The sequence below is a fragment of the Oncorhynchus gorbuscha genome, linkage group LG25, assembly GCF_021184085.1.
Source record: "Oncorhynchus gorbuscha isolate QuinsamMale2020 ecotype Even-year linkage group LG25, OgorEven_v1.0, whole genome shotgun sequence".
In the NCBI taxonomy this organism is placed as follows: domain Eukaryota; kingdom Metazoa; phylum Chordata; class Actinopteri; order Salmoniformes; family Salmonidae; genus Oncorhynchus; species Oncorhynchus gorbuscha.
Window position 1 is genome coordinate 22417833 of NC_060197.1, and position 20923 is coordinate 22438755.

A 20923-nucleotide genomic window follows, 5' to 3' on the forward strand; every position below is an offset into this window, starting at 1 on the left:
CCCCAAGTCATAAGACTTCTGAACATCTAGTCAACTGGCTACCCAGACTATTTGCATTGCCCCCCCACAGTATATTTTACATTAGTTATCTTGTTGTTATTAGTCCCACCCTTCAGCTCCATTCAACCCCTCCCATCAATCTCTTAACACCTTCCATATTGGATTTCTATTTGTCCCATATTGTTCAACTGTGCTGTGATGTTTCACACAATTCTGAAGATTGTAATTTTAAAGATGAACATTTTTGCTAATAGTATTATTGATCGATTGACTATGACTTTTCAAATCACCCAGTTGTGCTACCTTCAGAGTTAGCTCAAGGTAAATGTTATAATTCTTCAGCCATTCCTGAACCTGTGAACAAAAATAACATATGGACAGTACCAAAATAAATTATCTAATGACTCTGTCTCTTCGCAGCAAAATCTGCAGAGCTGGGAAGGTTGTATCCTCCATATATATATATAACATTTTAATTGGTTGCAAGAATTATGTATAGTAATTTAAATTGAAAGATTCTGTTTTGAATCTGCCATCGTTTTGTGTATCAGTTCATAAACCATGTGCCATGGAATCGGTACATCGAAAATCTCTTCCCAACTATTTTGCAATCTATATGGCACTGCTTTCAATTTTTTGGTCGTTAAATGAAACTGGTATGGTTTTTTATTCATCGCAATTGTCTTTAGCCATCTCCACCTCCACAGTTAACGCAACCCTATAAATCACTCCTTTCAATGGTGCCCTGCTCCTAAGAGCAAAGCAAGGAGAAGATCTTGACCCAAGTTGCATGACACGGAGCACCCGCTCCCTCTGGTCAGAAGAAACACAAACAAACATCACATGTCCACTACAGTTTACCTTCACTGATTCAACTGCACCAGTGGAGGCTGCTGAGGGGAGGACGACTCGTAATAACGTCTGGAACGGAGCGAATGGAATGATATCATACACATGGAAACTGTGTATTTTTTTATGTATTTGATACCATTCCACTGACTCTGCTCCAGTCATTGCCGCGAACCCGTCCTCCCCAATTAAGGTACCACCGACCTCCTGTGAACTACACCCACCCTGAACTTTGTCACCCACCCTGAAACCACAAATGGATCCGCCAAAAGACAAGGCTCCACTTTTTCCCAAAATGTCACTCCTACTGGACCAGATTCTTCTTACTATCTACCCCGGACAGGGTATCGTCTGTTGAGTCTGAGCTTGCAGAAGGTTAGGCGGAGCAGTAATATCTGAACAATTACCTGCTTGCTTTCGAAATGGCCACTCCTTTCGACACACCCACTCCTTTCCACACGCGCATACCACGGTCGCCATATTGGGGCTCAGCTTCCCCCTTCTCATTCAAAACATTCTTTCAAAACATAATTCTCTAGACCTCCAAGGTGAGGTGTGATAATGAGATGGTTATGGAGGTATGGCAACACAAGACTAATAGACCAATAACAAATAGAGCTCCAAACCTCTCTGCCTATAAGAGAGAGTTTTAAGTTTTCCCCTCCCCTCTCAGACCACACACCCAGACAGCCCAAACAAAATTCTTGCTTGAGAAATGTTTTTGCTAAAAAAAAACATTTTTTTTCTCCATTTTAACGGAAAACTATTACAGTAAAGTACTTAAGTGTTACCCAGAAAATATTTGATATTGATATAAAAACAATGTGGACCCCCTGGCCTAGGCAGAGAGCTCTGTAAATATTGTACATCATTTTGTTATTTTCATATTTTTCCGTCACATTTTTTAAATAATGTTTGGGGTTGATCACTTACATCTCATGGTCTTGACTCTGACTTTCATCATTCTTTTTGGCTTACGCCTATAGCTAGCTAGTTGGCTGTTTTGGATTCAAATAATGCAGCCCCTGCTTTATTGTTTAATCTGTCAGGAAGGAATTACAAAAAGTACTGCATGCTGTGTCCAGAGACGACAGAAGACGTTCAGGGACTGTTCTTAAATGCTGCCAAGATGTTGTGACTTCCCGTGTCCTTTTCAGCAGCTGTGGCATGACCCATGTAGGTGCTACATGTTCGGCAATGGACAACCAGTAGCTACGGAGAAGCAGGTCCTATGCAGAAACTGACCATCGATTCCACCTCTGCCGAAGCTACACTGCCTTTCCAATCCAAACTGCCTCAACTCCCAGCCTTTCACCTGAAGCCTAATTGAGATATTCAATCTCAATACCATCTCAATTTACATTTGTTGTTTGTTTTTCTTTTCATTGGCTTTGAGATGATTTTCTGTAATACAAGTTAAAAGCATTATTATTATATAATATCCCTAGTCGTTGTCTGTCAAAGTCAATGTCTCCTTGAAGCTTGGCTCTGTAGGATTCAAGTTTATTATGTGAGCTGCAGGCATGTTGATAAGACAATGCACAGAAACACATTAGTACTGGAACAGAGCACTTAAGTGTTCCAAGTTAGGGGAGAAATGTTTCCACACAAAACGATGGACATGGGGTTTATTTTTCAGTCTTAAAAGTTTATAACAACTTCTGGATAACATAACATAAACAAAAATAAAAAAAAACAGATTAAAAAAAAAAGAATAAATGTCACCCCATGATGACATTACAAATTAAAAATAAGATTTGAAAATCACAGGAATAATCTTCCCCCCACAGCTCTCCTCGTTGACCGTAGAATAGAAAAAGAAAGAATAGAACAAATTCTATTTGATTCTATTCTCGCAGTACGTAACATTACATGCATACCTACCACACGCTCGTTCATAGTGGGACAACCTAGACCAGTGTTAAGATGTGAATTCATATCAATAATATACATTTTCAGGAGTGAATTTTATTATGGCATGAAATTGGGTCATTTTCTAACCCCCCATTTAACTATTGAACGTTAGATTACTAGTAGAAATCAAATACAAAAGCTTGAGTGATTGGCATTATCATACACAGTACATGATCATAATAGGATAGGGTTTTTGATTGGTTGGCAGGGAAACTCTGTTTACTCAGTTTCGTTGTCATGCCAATAGTTTTGTGAAATATTTAAAAAAAAATTACCTTTTGGAGATAAAAATAATGAATGATGGAAAATAAACTCCCACCCGCAGCCAAAGTGTATATACTTTTTTATTTTTAAATATATATATATATATATATATATAAATATATATATATATATATATATATATATATATATATATATATATATAATACTGTTTCATTTATAGATGTACAATATCTGTATGAGTGTGTGTATATGTGAGCGAGTGAAAGCACGAGTGTGTGAATGAGTACATGAATCAATTAAATGAGTGAAGACAAGTGAACAAACAAAATCAACCCAGAAATTCATAATATAGCTAAGTACCTGTTTTATGTCTTACAACTATATAGGTGTTTTACATAATATACACATTTAATTACTTACAAAAAGAGAAACGAGGCCTAGAGTTAACAGGCTGGGAGAGACAGCAGTGTTAGTACCACCAAAGAGAAAAAACGAGATAAAAGGAAAGAATAACAGAAAGATTGAATAAAAATGAAAACCTAGAAAAACGCAGTCTCGCTAAGAAAGCTCATCAGTGCATCTCTTCTCTTTGATGTTCCGACGTCAAAGTGCCGATTTGGTAACACGGAGACAACTCCACTCATTTGTAAAACACAAAAAGAAAAAAAAAGAAAAAATGAAAGAAAAAATCTGTCTAAAAATGAAACGTTTGTACCACCCTCTGTACTGTACTGAAAATCTAAATATATATTTTTTCTTGTTGTTGAAACAAAATAATAATTTTGAAAAGATAAAAATGAAATGCACTTTTGCCACACAAGGCACCTTTCATGTTTTTTTGTGTTTCTTTTTGACGTACTTGAGGTATTAAAAAAGAAGAAAAGACTAAATAGATTCATTTTTTCAACGTTTTTTCTTTTGTTGCTGTGTTGCACAGTAGCACCATTTAAGTTGTTGTTTCCGGAAGACAATACACCATTGGAATTCCACCTTGTCACGGAGACATCATCATCACCACCCCTCCGCCGCCGCCATGTTCGTTGTCGGTTGTCCCCAGCAACGGTTGCCGCTGCGCTGTTACGTCCTCTTCATACAGACCACACAGCGGCTGACGCGCGTCCGCAGGTTACCTGCTTTCAGCGTCTCCGACTGTGGCTTCCTGTTAGGGGTCAGGGGTTAGAGGTCAGGGTTTGGCATCACTGAATGGGCACTCGGATCTTTACATTTTATATGAAAACTACCCATCTCAAGCAAATAACTACATTATCTAATGCTTTCAGTGTAATTTATCATTACTCAGGATCAATCAACCAATCAATTATTCAATCAATCAATTACTGAGGGGAAAAAACCCATCATAATCTCTGCAACATTCTCTCGTACCTGAACATTTCTGATTGGTCGACGGTGGCCAGCCAGAAGCTGTAGGAGTTGCCGTAGTAGTTGCAGGTTCCCCGCCCGTGGCACTCGATGAAGGGAGCGCTCCGGAATTCCTCTAGACAGGAGCCAGGGGAGGCCAGAGCCTGACCCGAACCCTCAGCACCAGCACTAGTGTGCTGTTACAAAAAGAGAGCGGGAGGAAGGGAGGGAGAGGAGGAGGGGAGTGGGAGGGGATTGGTGGAGAAAGGTAAATGTGTGTGTTCATATGGTGGCTTAAACACACTTAAAATGTAAAACTTGATTCCTGTGTGTGTGTGTGTGTGTGTGTGTGTGTGTGTGTGTGTGTGTGTGTGTGTGTGTGTGTGTGTGTGTGTGTGTGTGTGTGTGTGTGTGTGTGTGTGTGTGTGTGTGTGTGTGTGTGTGTACCATCATGAAGGAGTATCCAATCCACAGTGGTTCCCAGTAGCTGGGGCAGGTGGGGATCTGAATGGTCTGACTGTGTACAGCTATCACCATGGCAGGGGCCTCACACACCGCACACCTAAAACACACACACACACACACACACACACACACACACACACACACACACACACACACACACACACACACACACACACACACACACACACACACACACACACACACACACACACACACACACACACACACAGAGGAGTGGTTAAATACACACACTCAGACATGATCAAATCACAGTCCCCTATTGTATCTCGTCTCCTCTATATGCCCTCCGTCCCTCCATCCCTTCCCCCTCCCTCCATCCCTCTCTACCTGCTGATGTAAGGTTTGATGCCCTCTCCGGTGATGGGGGCCATAGTCATGGGCATAGGCGTGGGTGTGGACAGCCAATAGGAGTAGTCGTTACGGGAGGCAAAGTTACACACGTTGTTGATGTTACAGAACATGAATGGCATGGTGCTGAACCGACGCAGGCAACTACCAGCAGTTCCTAGAGAGAGGGAGTAGAGGAAAGAGGGACGAGAGGATGGGGAGAGATGAAGGGGAGGAGGGAGGGGCAAGAGGATGGGGAGAGATGAAGGGGAGGAGGGAGGTGCGAGAGGATGGGGAGAGATGAAGGGGAGGAGGGAGGGGCGAGAGGATGTGGAGAGATGAAGGGGAGGAGGGAGGGGCGAGAGGATGAGGAGAGGAGAGGGAGGAGGAGAGGAGAGGAGAGGAGAGGAGAGAGGAGAGGAGAGGAGAGGAGAGGAGAGGAGAGTTTAATAATTTGTTTGGAAGATTTTCCAGCTTTGAACTATTTCCTATGTGTGTGTGTGTGTGTGTGTGTGTGTGCGACCACGCATGTGTGTGCAGGCGTCTTTGTGTCCCAGCTTGTATATATAACTCCAGTCTCCATCCTTACCCAGGTCCTGTCCGTGTGCCCTCTCGTTGCCCTGTACGTAGAGCAGAGAGTAGCCGTCGTAGATGAGGCTGGTGCCCTCTGGGCAGAGGGGGACGTCCTCGCCCTGGCTGTGTCTGGTGATCAGGAAGCCGTGCGCCACAGAGGCAGATCCAGATGGACCTGGGGGGCCCTGCAGGCCATCTGAACCAGGGGGACCGGGATATCCACGCTCACCTGGGAACAGGGGATAGAAGGGATAAAAGACAAAGCATGGGGAACATTAACAACTCAATGAATTGTATAATACCATTGATTGATTACACCAATACCTTAGGCAGAGTAAAGTTCTTGGCAGAGTAAGATGTGCTATAATGATCAGTATAATTAGTAATATGTCCTACAATGATCAGTAAGATGTGCTACAATGATCAGTATAATCTGTAAGATGTCCTACAATGATCAGTAAGATGTGCTACAATGATCAGTATAATTAGTAAGATGTCCTACAATGATCAGTATAATGAGTAAGATTTCCTACAGTAAGATGTCCTACAATGATCAGTATAATCAGTAAGATGTCCTACAATGATCAGTAAGATGTGCTACAATGATAATCAGTATGATCAGTAAGATGTGCTATAATGATCAGTATAATTAGTAAGATGTCCTACAATGGTCAGTGTAATGAGTAAGATTTCCTACAGTAAGATGTTCTACAATGATCAGTAAGATGTGCTATAATGATCAGTATAATCAGTAAGATGTGCTACAATGATCAGTACAATCAGTAAGATGTGCTACAATGATCAGTATAATCAGTAAGATGTCCTACAATGATCAGTATAATCAGTAAGATGTCCTACAATGATCCGTATAATCAGTAAGATGTCCTACAATGATCCGTATAATCAGTAAGATGTCCTACAATGATCAGTATAATCAGTAAGATGTCCTACAATGATCCGTATAATCAGTAAGATGTCCTACAATGATCAGTATAATCAGTAAGATGTCCTACAATGATCAGTATAATCAGTAAGATGTCCTACAATGATCCGTATAATCAGTAAGATGTCCTACAATGATCAGTATAATCAGTATGCTCAAATCTTTAAAAAAAAGACTGACTGTCCAAACAGCGAGTTACACGTGTCCAAATCAGATTTGTGTATGTTCAGACTTGAATCATTTGCAGATGGTAATGGCGGGTGTGTGTGCAGTAAGTAGTGTTGGCTGATTGGTGGTGATGCTTGTGCTCCCACTCAATCAGAAGTTATGTAGCAAGCTAAGGTCACAACTACGCCTGCCATGGAACTCTCCCAGTTGCTTCGAATGTTCGAAATCGGGGTGTAAGAACACTAAAGCCTCAAAGGATAAGATGATCCACCTTTCAAAACAAGTCATTTTTGGCTAGCAACAACAGTCAACTAGTTAGCTAGGTAGCAGTTTAGCTTGCTAGCACATTCTCAAATTTGTTTGTAAACAATTAACAAGCTAGTAATACTAAGTTCCTGTCAAACTGTCAACAGAGTAGCTAGCATGCAACAATATATGCCAAAAAAACAGTCTACAAACCACTTTAAATCAGATTGAACTGTTTAGACAAAAGTCACATGGCCAGAAATCTGATTTGTATCAAACTCAGAAAAATTATCAGATTAGAATCAAACTGCCAGTGTGAAAGCTTTAGATGTGCTATAATTAGGGATGTAACGATTCACCATAGCGGTCCCCGATTCAAATGTTTAAGATACAAGTGCATCGGTCCGCGGACCCCAAACGGATTAAAATGTAGCATGCAATTTATTATGTGACTTGTTAAGCACATTTTTACCCCTGAACGTATTTAGGCCATAACAAAGGGGCTAAATACTTACTGACTCAAGACATTTCAGATATTCATAAATCTAAAAACATAGTTCCACTTTGACATCATGGGTTATTGTGTGTAGGCCAGTGACACAAAATCTAACTGTAATCCATTTTTAATTCAGGCTGTAACACAATTTTTAAAAGGTCAAGGGTGTGAATACTTTCTGAAGGCACTGTACCTGCTAAACAGGGCTTACAATATATTTTATTTTAATAATAATTGATTGGATTTATATAGTGCTTTTCTACCAACTGAGGTACTCAAAAAACTTTACATAGTAGAGGTAAACTCACCTCATCCACTACAAATGTGTAGCACCCACCTGGGTGATGCACAGCAACCATTTTTGTGCTAGAACACTCACCACACATCAGCTGGATAGGTGAGGAGTGATATACAGTACCAGTCAAAGGTTTGGACACATCTACTCATTCAACGTTTTTTCTTTATTTTTACTATTTTCTACATTGTAGAATAATAGTGAAGATATCAAAACTATGAAATAACACATATGGAATCATGTAGTAACCAAAAAAGTGTTAATCAAATATTTTATAGTTGAGATTCTTCAAAGTAGCCACCCTTTGCCTTGATGACAGCTTTGCACACTCTTGGCATTCTCTCAACCAGCTTCATGAGGTAGTCACCTGGAATGCATTTCAACTAACAGGTGTGCCTTGTTAAAAGTTCATTTCTAGCATTTCTTTCCAACTTGATGCATTTGAGCCAATCAGCTTTGTTGTGACAAGGTAGGGTTGGTACACAGAACATAGCCTTATTTGGTAAAAGACCAAGTTCATATTATGGCAAGAACAGCTCAAATAAGCAAAGAGAAACAACAGTCTATCATTACTTTAAAACAAGAAGGTCAGTGAAAATTTCAAGAACTGAAAGTTTCTTCAAGTGCAGTCGCAAAAACCATCAAGCACTATGATGAAACTGGCTCTCATGAGGACCACTGTAACGATGTGCTCTGAGAGTTGGGAAGCAAGTTCAGGGAGTGAGTGTTTTAATAAATAAATGCAACATAATATAAAACAAGAAACACGGACAACGCATAGGCATGAAACTGAAACAGCAACATTGACACCTCACCTAAGGGAAGCATCAGGGAGTGTTTTTTTTTTGTTTCAGTGGGAATAACGTTGGGTCGGGGAGCCCCTACAGGCTCTCATGCCTCGGACAGATCGCCAGGCTCTCACACCTCGGACAGATCGCCAGGCTCTCCTGCCTCCGCCGGCTCGTCAGGCTCTCACGCCTCGGACAGATCGCCAAGCTCTCCTGCCTCCGCCGGCTCGTCAGGCTCTCACGCCTCGGACAGATCGCCAGGCTCTCCTGCCTCCGCCGGCTCGTCAGGCTCTCACGCCTCGGACAGATCGCCAGGCTCTCCTGCCTCCGCCGGCTCGTCAGGCTCTCACGCCTCGGACAGATCGCCAGGCTCTCCTGCCTCCGCCGGCTCGTCAGGCTCTCATGCCTCAACCGGATCGCCAGGCTCCCCTGCCTCAGCCGGTCTGTCAGGTTCCTGTGCATCAGCAGGAGTGTCCGCTCCTGATCCTCGGGATCGTCCCTTTGGTTGGCGTCCTGCTGCTGGAGCCGAACACGCCGGGGAGTGGGTACCCCGTCACGTATGCTTTCTCCGGGCGCTCTAGGTCGACATGCTCCCGCGTCTCAGACGGACTGACAGGTTTCCCGTGCCTCAGCAGAGGTGACCGGTCCGCTCCTGATCCCCGGGATCATCATATTGGTCAGCGTCATGCGGCCGGCTGAAGCCGCACGTCAAGGAGGGGGTACTGTCACGTGTGCTCCCTCTCTGGCCTCTAGGTCACCAGGCTGTTCATTATGGCGCACACCTGTCACCATCGTTACGCACACCTGTGCGTCGTCACACTCACCTGGACATTCTTTCCCTGGACATTCATTCCCCAGGCATCATTGTTTCTGTTTCATGTCTGTGTGCGGTTAGTGTTTCTTGTTTTAGATTATGTTTATTTAAAATGTATTTAAAGTTGATTAAAATACACTCCCTGAACTTGCTTCCCGACTCTCAGCGCATATCGTTACATCCACCACAGGAAAGGAAGACCCAGAGTTACCTCTGCTGCAGAGGATAAGTTCACTAGAGCTACCAGCCTCAGAAATTGCAGCCCAAGTAAATGCTTCACAGAGTTCAAGTAAAAGACACATATCAATATCAACTGTTCAGAGGAGATCGTGTGAATCAGGGCTTCATGGTCGAATTTCTGCAAATAAACCACTACTAAAGGACACAAATAAGAAGAAGTGACTAGCTTGGGCCAAGAAACACGAGCAATGGACATTAGACCTGTGAAAATGTGTAACTTGGTCTGATGAGTCCAAATGTGAGACTTTTGGTTCCAACCACCGTGTCTTTGTGAGACGCAGAGTAGGCGAACGGATGATCTCCGTATGTGTGGTTCCCACCATGAAGCATAGAGGAGGAGGAGTGATGGTGTGGGGGTGCTTTTATGGTGACATTGTCAGTGATTTATTTTGAATTCAAAGCATACAACCAGCATGGCTACTACAGCATTCTGCAGCGATACACCATCCTGTCTGGTTTACGCTTAGTGGGACTCTCAATTGTTTTTTAACAGGACAATGTGTAAGGGCTATTTGACCAAGAAGCAGAGTGATGGAGGGCTGCATCAGATGACCTGTCCTCTACAATCACCAGACCTCAACCCAATTGAGATGGTTTGGGATGAGTTGGACCGCAGAGTGAAAGAAAAGCACAACATATGTGGAAAGTCCTTCAACACTGTTGGGAAAAGCATTCCAGGTGAAGCTGGTTGAGAGAATGCCAAGAGTGTGTAAAGCTGTCATCAAGGCAAAATGTGGCTACTTTGAAGAATAAAAAAAAATGTAATATAATTTGATTTGTTTAACACTTGTTTGGTTACTACATGATTCCATATGTGCTATTTCATAGTCTTCACTATTATTCTACAATGTAGAAAATAGTAAAAATAAAGAAAATCCCTTGAATGAGTAGGTGTGTCCAAACTTCTGTCTGGTACTGTATGGCAATTAGGAATGCGGGATATGATTAGATGGCCAAGACCACAGTGAGTCAGGAAACCTGTTTAACATTCCATCCGAAAGACGGCACCCTACGCAAGGCAATGTCCCCTTCACCCCCCTGGGGCATTGGGATCTCCTTAGACCAGAGGGAATAGTGCCCCTTACTGGCACTCCAACACCACATCCAGGACCAACCCTGCTTAGCTTCAGAGGCAAGCCAGCAGTGGGATGAAGGGTGGTACAGTATGCTGCTGGCATTGATTGTTCAGTTTCACCATCAGCAAAACATTTGGTAGTTTTGCTTTAAACAATCAGTGCATATGGTATTTTTTTTAATATACAGGGTAAAGTTGATAACGAGGACAGCAATCAATTTTGCAAGGTGCATTGCATGGCCTAGGTGAGATGAGAAGAGAAGATCAAAACTTCCTAACAGGCAGCGTAGCCTAGTGGTTAGAGCGTTGGACTAGTAACCGGAAGGTTGCGAGTTCAAACCCCCGAGCTGACAAGGTACAAATCTGTCCCTGAACAGGCAGTTAACCCACTGTTCCCAGGCCGTCATTGAAAATAAGAATATGTTCTTAACTGACTTGCCTGGTTAAATAAAGGTAAAAAAAAAAAACATTTGTTTTTGAGGTGAACTCACCATCTGATTTAACAGAGCTTGAGAAAATCCCCAAATCCAAATGTGCAAAGCTGATACAAACGTACCCAAGACGACTCAAAGTTCTAATCGCTGTAAAAGGTGCTTCTACAAAGTATTGTCTCAGGGGTGTGAATACTGGTCTAAATGAGATATTTCTGTATTTAATTTTCAATACGTTTCCAAAAATGTGGATATTGTGTGTAGATGGGTAAAAAGAAATGATGTAATACATTTTGAATTCAGGCTGTAACACAACAAAATGTGGAATAAATCAAGGGATATGAACACTTTCTGAAGGCACTGTATAATTGGCTATATCATAGCTAATTTGTAAAGATATTGATACATCACTAGCTCAAACACAAAAATGTGAAGTTAATTAGTGGGTGATGTTGATTTCAGAACCAAAGTGGCAGGACAATAAACATAGGCTACATTGCCCCCCCTAGTTTGATAGTGGATAGTGGGGTGGTAGATGCCTAGTCTCCTTAATGGCTCGGCTCATGATCCTGCATAATACATACACCATAGGCATACATCATTTATACATACACACACACTTTAGTGTCGCATTTATTCGGTCTCTAATCAAACGGAAGCGAATCGTTTCAAACTGAAACGTATTGTTGAGCCCATGTATTTAGATACGTATTGAGTCATCTTGAAAGGGAAAGATGCACATCCCTAGCTATAATGATCAGTAAGATATGGTATAATGATCAGTAGCACTCACCTCCGTCATCATGAAGTGCTATGGGAGACTAGTCAATTACCTCCAACCTACCTGACACCCTAGACCCACTCCAATTTGCTTACCGCACCAGTAGGTTCACAGACGACGCAATCGCAATCACACTGCACACTGCCCTAACCCACCTGGATAAGAGGAATACCTATGTAAGAATGCTGTTCATCGATTACAGCTCAGCATTTAACACCATAGTACCCTCCAAACTTGTCATTAAGCTCGAGACCCTGGGTCTCGACCCTGCCCTGTGCAACTGGATCCTGGACTTCCTGACGGGCCGCCCCTAGGTGGTGAGGGTAGGTAACAACATCTCCACCCTGCTGATCCTCAACACTGGGTCCCCACAAGGGTGTGTTTTCAGCCCTCTCCTGTATTCCCTGTTCACCCACGACTGCGTGGCCAGCACGCCTCCAACTCAATCATCAAGTTTGCAGACAACACTATAGTGGTAGGCTTGATTACCAACAACGACGAGACGGCCTACAAGGAGGAGGTGAGGGCCCTCGGAGTGTGGTGTCAGGAAAATAACCTCACACTCAATGTCAACAAAATAAAGGAGATGATCGTGGACTTCAGGAAACAGCAGAGGGAGCTGCCCCATATCCACATTGAAGAGACAGTAGTGGAGAGGGTGGAAAGTTTTAAGTTTCTCGGCGTACACATCACGGACAAACTGAAATGGTCCACCCACACAGACAGCGTTGTGAAGAAGGCGCAGCAGCATCAGCAGAAATTTGCATCCTGTAGTTCTAACTCCAAAATGATTTGGGACACTGTAAAGTCCATGGAGAACAAGAGCACCTCCTGCCAGCTGCCCACTGCACTGAGGCTAGGTAACACGGTCACCACTGATAAATCCATGATAATCGAAAATTTCAACAAGCATTTCTCAACGGCTGGCCATGTCTTCCTCCTGGCTACTCCAACCCCGGCCAACAGCTCCGCCTCCCCCACAGCTACTCGTCAAGCCTCCCCAGGTTCTCCTTCACCCAAATCCAGACAGCAGATGTTCTGAAAGAGCTGCAAAACCTGGACCCGTACAAATCAGCTGGTCTAGACAATCTGGACCCTCTCTTTCTAAAACTCTCCGCCGCCATTATTGCAACCTCTATTACCAGCCTGTTCAACCTCTCTTTCGTATCGTCCGAGATCACTAAAGATTGGAAAGCTGCCGCGGTCATCCCCCTCTTTAAAGGGGGTGACACCCTAGACCCAAACTGTTACAGACCTATATCCATCCTGCCCTGCCTATCTAAATTCTTCGAAAGCCAAGTTAATAAAGAGATCACTGACCATTTCGAATCCCACCGTACCTTCTCCACTGTGCAATCAGGCTTCCGTGCCGGTCACGGGTGCACCTCAGCCACGCTCAAGGTACTAAACGATATCATAACCGCCATCGATAAAAGACAGTACTGTGCAGCCGTCTTCAACGACCTGGCCAAGGCTTTCGACTCTGTCAATCATCGTATTCTTATCGGCAGACGCAACAGCCTTGGTTTTTCTAATGACTGCCACGCCTGGTTCACCAACTACTTTGCAGACAGAATTCAGTGTGTCAAATAGGAGGGCATGTTGTCCGGACCTCTGGCAGTCTCTATGGGGGTACCACAGGGTTAAATTCTCGGGCCGACTCTTTTCTCTGTGTATATGAATGATGTCGCTCTTGCTGCGGGCGATTCCCTGATCCACCTCTACGCACACGACACCATTCTGTATACTTCTGTCCCTTCCTTGGACACTATGCTAACTAACAATCCAAACGAGCTTCAATGCCATACAACACTCCTTCCGTGGCCTCCAACTGCTCTTAAATGCTAGTAAAACCAAATGCATGCTTTTCAACCATTCGCTGCCCGCATCCACCCGCCCGACTAGCATCACCACCCTTGAAGGTTCCGACCTAGAATATGTGGACCACTATAAATACCTAGGTGTCTGGCTAGACTGTAAACTCTCCTTCCAGACTCATATTAAACATCTCCAATCCAAAATCAAATCTAGAATTGGCTTTCTATTTCGCAACAAAGTCTCCTTCACTCACGCCGCCAAACTTACCCTAGTAAAACTGACTATCCTACCGATCCTCGACTTCTGCGATGTCATCTACAAAATAGCTTCCAAACACTCTACTCAGCAAACTGGATGCAGTCTATCACAGTGCCATCCGTTTTGCTACCAAATCACCTTATACCACCCACCACTGCGACCTGTATGCTCTCGTCGGGCTGGCCCTCGCTACATATTCGTCGCCAGACCCACTTACTCCAGGTCATCTATAAATCTATGCAAGGTAAAACTCCGCCTTATCTCAGTTCACTGGTCACGATAACAACACGCACCTGTAGCACACGTTCCAACACTTTTATATCTCACTGATCATCCCCAAAGCCAACACCTCATTTGGCCCCCTTTCCTTCCAGTTCTCTGCTGCCAGTGACTGGAATGAATTGCAAAAATCGCTGAAGTTCGAGACTTTTATTTCCCTCACCAACTTTAAACATTAGCTATCTGAGCAGCTAAGCGATCGCTGCAGCTGTACATAGTCCATCTGTAAATAGCCCACCCAATCTACCTACCTCATCCCCATAATGTTTTTTAAATTTACTTTTCTGCTCTTTTGCACACCAGTATCTCTACTTGCACATCATCATCTGCTCATTTATCACTCCAGTGTTAATCTGGTAAATTGTAATTATTCGCTCCAATGGCCTACTTATTGCCTACCTCCTCATCATGCCTTTTGCACACACTGTATATAGACTTTCTTTTTTCTACTGTGTCATTGACTTGTTTATTGTTTACTCCATGTGTAACTGTGTTGTTGTCTGTGTCACACTGCTTTGCTTTATCTTGGCCCGGTCGCAGTTGCAAATGAGAACTTGTTCTCAACTTGCCTACCTGGTTAAATAAAGGTGAAAAAAAATGTAAACCTCAGGAGGCTGAAGAAATTTGGCTTGTCACCAAAAACACTCACAAACTTTTACAGATACACAATCGAGAGCATCCTGTCGGGCTGTATCACCGCCTGGTACGGCAACTGCTCCGCCCATAACCATAAGGCTCTCTACACAACTCATCACCGGGGGCAAACTACCTGCCCTCCAGGACACCTACACCCCCTGATCTCACAGGAACGCCAAAAAGATCATCAAGGACAACAACCACCCGAGCCACTGCCTGTTCACCCCGCTATCATCCAGAAGGCGAGTTCAGTACAGGTGCATCAAAGCTGGGACCGAGAGACTTTAAACCAGCTTCTAACTCAAGGCCATCAGACTGTTAAACAGCCATCCCTGACATTGAGTGGCTGCTGCCAACATACTAACTCAACTCTAGCCACTTTAATAATGGAAAAAGTGATGTAATTAATGTATCACTAGCCACTTTAAACAATGCCACTTTATATAATGTTTACATACCCTACATTACTCATCTCATATGCATATACTGTACTCTATACCATCTACTGCATCTTGCCTATGCCATTCGGCCATCACTCATTCATATATTTATATGTACATATTCTTATTCATTCCTTTACACTTGTGTGTATAAGGTAGTTGTAGTGAAATTGTTAGGTTAGATTACTTGTTAGTATTACTGCATGGTCGGAACTAGAAGCACAAGCATTTCGCTACACTCGCATTAACGTCTGCTAACCATGTGTATGTGACAAATAACATTTGATTTGATTTGAAGATGTGCTAAGATATTGTATGTGTCAATATTAAATAATGGTTCTAACATGAAGGAACATTTGGCCAAAATATGGTTTTCTCTGACAGATCTGGGTTAAAATGTGAAACACACTACATAACCCAATGTATGTAGACGCCTGCTTGTCGAATATCTCATTCCAAAATAATGGGCATTTACATCGAGTTGGACCCCCCGTTGCTGCTTAACAGCCTGTACTCTTCCACTAGATGTTGGAACATTGCTGTGGGGACTGGCTTCCATTCAGTCATAAGAGCATTAGTAAGGAAGGGCACTGATTTTGGGAGATTAGGCCTGGCTCGCAGTCGTCATTCCAATTCATTCCAAAGGTATTCGATGGGGTTGAGGTCAGGGCTTTGTGCAGGCCAGTCATGTTCTTCCACACTGATCTCGACAAACCACTTCTGTATGGACCTCGCTTTGCGCACAGGGGCATTGTCACGCTGGAACAGGAAAGGACCTTCCCCAAACTGTTGCCACAAAGTTCCAGAGTCCAGAATCCAATGCTGGCGAGCCTTAACCAACTCCAGCTGAACACTTGGCATTGCGAATGGTCGGCTCCTCGGCCATGGAAACCCATTTCATGAAGCTCCTGATGACCAGTTATTGTGCTGACGTTGCTTCTAGAGGCAGTTTGGAACTCGGTGGTGTCATGTTTTGTCTTATTTTGTCTTGTCATTTTGCTTTTCCCTCTGTTCGTTTTCCCCCTGCTGGTCTTTTTAGGTTCGTTCCCCTCTTTCTCTCTTCCTCCCTCTCTCTCTTCTCTCTATCGCTCCGTTCCTGCTCCCAGCTGTTCCTATTCCCCTAATCAATCATTTAGTCTTCCCACACCTGTTCCCTATCTTTCCCCCTGATTAGAGTCCCTATTTCTCCCCTTGTTTTCCGTTTCTGCCCTGTCGGATCCTTGTCTATTGTTCACCGTGCTGTGTCTGTGTATCGCCCTGTCGTGTCGTGTTTCCCTCAGATGCTGCGTGGAGAGCAGGTGTCTGAGTCTGCTACGTTCAAGTGCCTTCCCGAGGCAACCTGCAGTTCTTGACCGAGTCTCCAGTCTGTTCTCGTCATTACGAGTGGAATTATGTCTTATGTTTGTAGAATTACTTTACTGGATTAAAGACTCTGTTTTCGCCAAGTCGCTTTTGGGTCCTCATTCACCTGCATGACAGAAGGATCCGACCAAGAATGGACCCAGCGACTATGGATTCTCTCTACTCTACTCTCGAGTTCCAGGGAGCGATGCTCGGCAGACACGAGCAGGAATTGTCTGCTGCTCGGCATGCCGTTGAGACCCTGGCCGCTCAGGTCTCCAACCTCTCAGGACAGTATCAGAGTCTTCGTCTCGTGTCACCAGCTACTTCCGGTTCTTCCGAGCCTCCGGAACCTAGGGTTAATAACCCACCATGTTATTCTGGGCAGCCCACTGAGTGCCGCTCCTTTCTCACCCAGTGTGATATCGTGTTCTCTCTCCAACCCAACACATACTCAAGAGAGAGAGCTCGGATTGCCTACGTCATATCACTCCTTACTGGTCGGGCTCGGCAGTGGGGCACAGCTATCTGGGAGGCAAGCGCTGAGTGTACTAACAATTATCTGAACTTTAAAGAGGAGATGATAAGGGTTTTTGATCGCTCAGTTTTTGGGAAAGAAGCTTCCTGGTCCCTGTCTTCCCTATGTCAAGGTAATCGATCCATAACGGATTACTCTATAGAGTTTCGCACTCTTGCTGCCTCCAGTAACTGGAACGAGCAGGCGTTGCTCGCTCGTTTTCTGGAGGGACTCCACGCTAAGGTTAAGGATGAGATTCTCTCTCGGGAGGTTCCATCCAGCGTGGATTCTTTGATTGAACTCGCTATTCGCATTGAACGACGGGTAGATCTTCGTCACCGAGCTCATAGAAGAGAGCTCGCGTTAACTGTGTCTCCCCTCTCTCCGACACTACCGTCTTTCCCCACTGACTCAGGTGTTGAGCCCATGCAGCTGGGGGGTATTCGCATCTCGACTAAGGAGAGGGAACGGAGAATCACCAACCGCCTCTGTCTCTATTGCGGTTCCGCTGGTCATTTTGTCATTTCATGTCCAGTTAAAGGCCAGAGCTCATCAGTAAGCGGAGGGCGACTGATAAGCGCTACTAGACGGTCCTCTCCGTCTAGTACATGTACTACTTTACCGGTCCATCTACGCTGGACCGGATCGGCAGCTTCCTGCAGTGCATTAATAGACTCTGGGGCAGAGGGCTGTTTTATGGACGAAGCCTGGGCGCGGGAACATGACATTCCTCTCAGACAGTTAGGGAGCCCACGGTCATGTTTGCCTTGGATGGTAGTCCTCTCCCCAGTATATTATGTGAAACACTACCTTTAACCCTCACTGTATCTGGTAACCATAGTGAGACCATTTCTTTTTTGATTTTTTGTTCACCTTTTACACCTGTTGTTTTGGGTCATCCCTGGCTAGTGTGTCATAATCCTTCTTTTGATTGGTCTAGTAATTCTATCCTTTCCTGGAACGTTTCTTGTCATGTGAAGTGTTTAATGTCTGCTATTTCTCCTGTTTGTTCTGTCCCCTCTTCTCAGGAGGAACCTGGTGATTTGACAGGAGTGCCGGAGGAATATCATGGTCTGCGCACGGTCTTCAGTCGGTCCAGAACCAACTCCCTTCCTCCTCACCGGTCGTATGATTGTTGTTCTGATCTCTTCAAGAAGCGTTTTGCATCCGCTTCTATCCTTGTTGCACCTGACGTCACTAAACAGTTTATTGTTGAGGTTGACGCGTCGGGGTGGGCGTGGGAGCCATTCTGTCCCAGCGCTCCGATACTGACGATGGGGTCCACCCTTGTGCGTATTTTTCTCATCGCCTGTCACCGTCGGAACGTAACTATGATGTGGCTAACCGCGAACTGCTCGCCATCCGTTTAGCCCTAGGCAAATGGCGACAGTGGTTGGAGGGGGCGACCGTTCCTTTTGTCGTTTGGACTGACCAAAGGAACCTTGAGTACATCCGTTATGCCAAACGACTGAATGCGCGTCATGCTCGTTGGGCGTTGTTTTTCGCTCGTTTCGAGTTCGTTATTTCTTATTGCCCGGGTACTAAGAACACCAAGCCTCATGCTTTATCCCGTCTCTTTAGTTCTTCTGTGGCTTCTACCGATCCCGAGGGATCCTTCCTGTTGGGCGTGTTGTCGGGTTGACTGTCTGGGGAATTGAGAGACAGGTTAAGCAAGCACTCACGCACACTGCGTCGCCGCGCGCTGTCCTAGTAACCTTCTTTTCGTTCCTGTTTCTACTCGTCTGGCTGTTCTTCAGTGGGCTCACTCTGCCAAGTTAGCTGGCCATCCCGGCGTTCGGGGTACGCTTGCTTCTATTCGCCAGCGGTTTTGGTGGCCTACTCAGGAGCGTGACACGCGCCGTTTCGTGGCTGCGTGTTCAGACTTTCGCGCAGAAGTCTGGTAATTTTTTTTCTGCTTCTGCTCCTGGTCTTGCTGGGTCTCAGTCTGTTCCCTGCCATCGCATCTCTCCTGTTCTTGTTCCTGCCCTTGCTGTGTCTCAGTCTGTCCCTAGTTGTTACTCTCCTGGCCTGTTTGGTCCTGTTTGCTCTAAAGCTTTCAGTTCTCTACCCGTGTCTCATTTTTTTTTTTAGAGTAGTACCCTAGTTTCCCTTTTTATCGTTTTTCGTTACGGTCCTGAGGAGAGGAGTTGGGTTATTTCTCGGGACGTGCTGGACCGTTTGATCTATGATTTCCTCCGTTGCCGCCAGTGTTCCTCCTCGAGAGCGCCAGGAGGCGCTCGGTGAGTGGGGGGGTACTGTCATGTTTTGTCTTATTTTGTCTTGTCATTTTGCTTTTCCCTCTGTTCGTTTTCCCCCTGCTGGTCTTTTTAGGTTCGTTCCCCTCTTTCTCTCTTCCTCCCTCTCTCTCTTCTCTCTATCGCTCCGTTCCTGCTCCCAGCTGTTCCTATTCCCCTAATCAATCATTTAGTCTTCCCACACCTGTTCCCTATCTTTCCCCCTGATTAGAGTCCCTATTTCTCCCCTTGTTTTCCGTTTCTGCCCTGTCGGATCCTTGTCTATTGTTCACCGTGCTGTGTCTGTGTATCGCCCTGTCGTGTCGTGTTTCCCTCAGATGCTGCGTGGAGAGCAGGTGTCTGAGTCTGCTACGTTCAAGTGCCTTCCCGAGGCAACCTGCAGTTCTTGATCGAGTCTCCAGTCTGTTCTCGTCATTACGAGTGGAATTATGTCTTATGTTTGTAGAATTACTTTACTGGATTAAAGACTCTGTTTTCGCCAAGTCGCTTTTGGGTCCTCATTCACCTGCATGACAGGTGGTGAGTGTTGTAATCGAGGACAGATAATCTTTTACACGCTACGCACTTCAGCACTCAGCGGTCTCATTCAGTGAGCTTGTGTGACCTACCAATTCACGGCTGAGCCGTTGTTGCTCCTAGCCGTTTCCACTTCGCAATAAGAGCACTTGACCGGGGCAGTTCTAGCAGAGCAGAAATCTGATGAACTGACTTGTTGCAAAGGTGGCATCCTATTGTCAGTGTCAAGTTGAAAGTCACTGATCTCTTCAGTAAGGCCATTATACTGCCAATGTTTGTTTATGGAGATTGCGTGGCTGTGTGCTCGGCTTTATACACCTGTCAGCAACGGGTGTGGCTGAAATAGCTGAATCCTCTAAATTTGAAGGGGTGTCCACATGCTTTTGTATATATAGTGTACTTTTCTAATACTTGATTTTGGTTTGGCAGGTACAATGGACGCAATGAAATAGTCCCAAAAGTGCATGTATTTGACTAAGGTCTGTCTTAGTACTCAATCTTGTTTGTCCTGTCAATTAACTCACTGAACTCAATAAACAATACTATATCTAAGTTGACTTGATTTGAGTTTATTTTACACTTCTAGAGCTACGTATTGTAATGACTATTGACTAATACTATATGACTACTAACTGATATACAGAATGGAAGGTTAGGTCTGTGTAAGAGAGATTTGAATTACCTGGCTGTCCGGCGGGTCCTGGGTCTCCCTTGCGGCCGGGGGCTCCACTGAATCCTGGGGGTCCCTCAGGACCGGAGTCTCCTGGCTGACCGGGTTGACCTGGAACAGACCAGAGGACTCATCAGTGACCTTATATACCTCCCAAGTGGAAATCTCTCTTCGCTAGCTCTA

General features: G+C 44.6%; 1 protein-coding gene across 1 annotated transcript in view; it reads right to left on the reverse strand.

The window, feature by feature from the left end:
• Positions 1-2463: 2463 nt before the first annotated feature.
• LOC124013668 (collagen alpha-5(IV) chain-like) overlaps positions 2464-20923 on the reverse strand; it is a 97933-nt gene continuing 79473 nt past the window's right edge. Inside the window, 6 exon segments of the mRNA XM_046328042.1 lie at positions 2464-4147; positions 4372-4544; positions 4795-4909; positions 5161-5338; positions 5750-5962; positions 20753-20851. Of these exon segments, the coding sequence (XP_046183998.1) occupies positions 4066-4147; positions 4372-4544; positions 4795-4909; positions 5161-5338; positions 5750-5962; positions 20753-20851 (860 nt within the window). The 3' untranslated portion in view covers positions 2464-4065.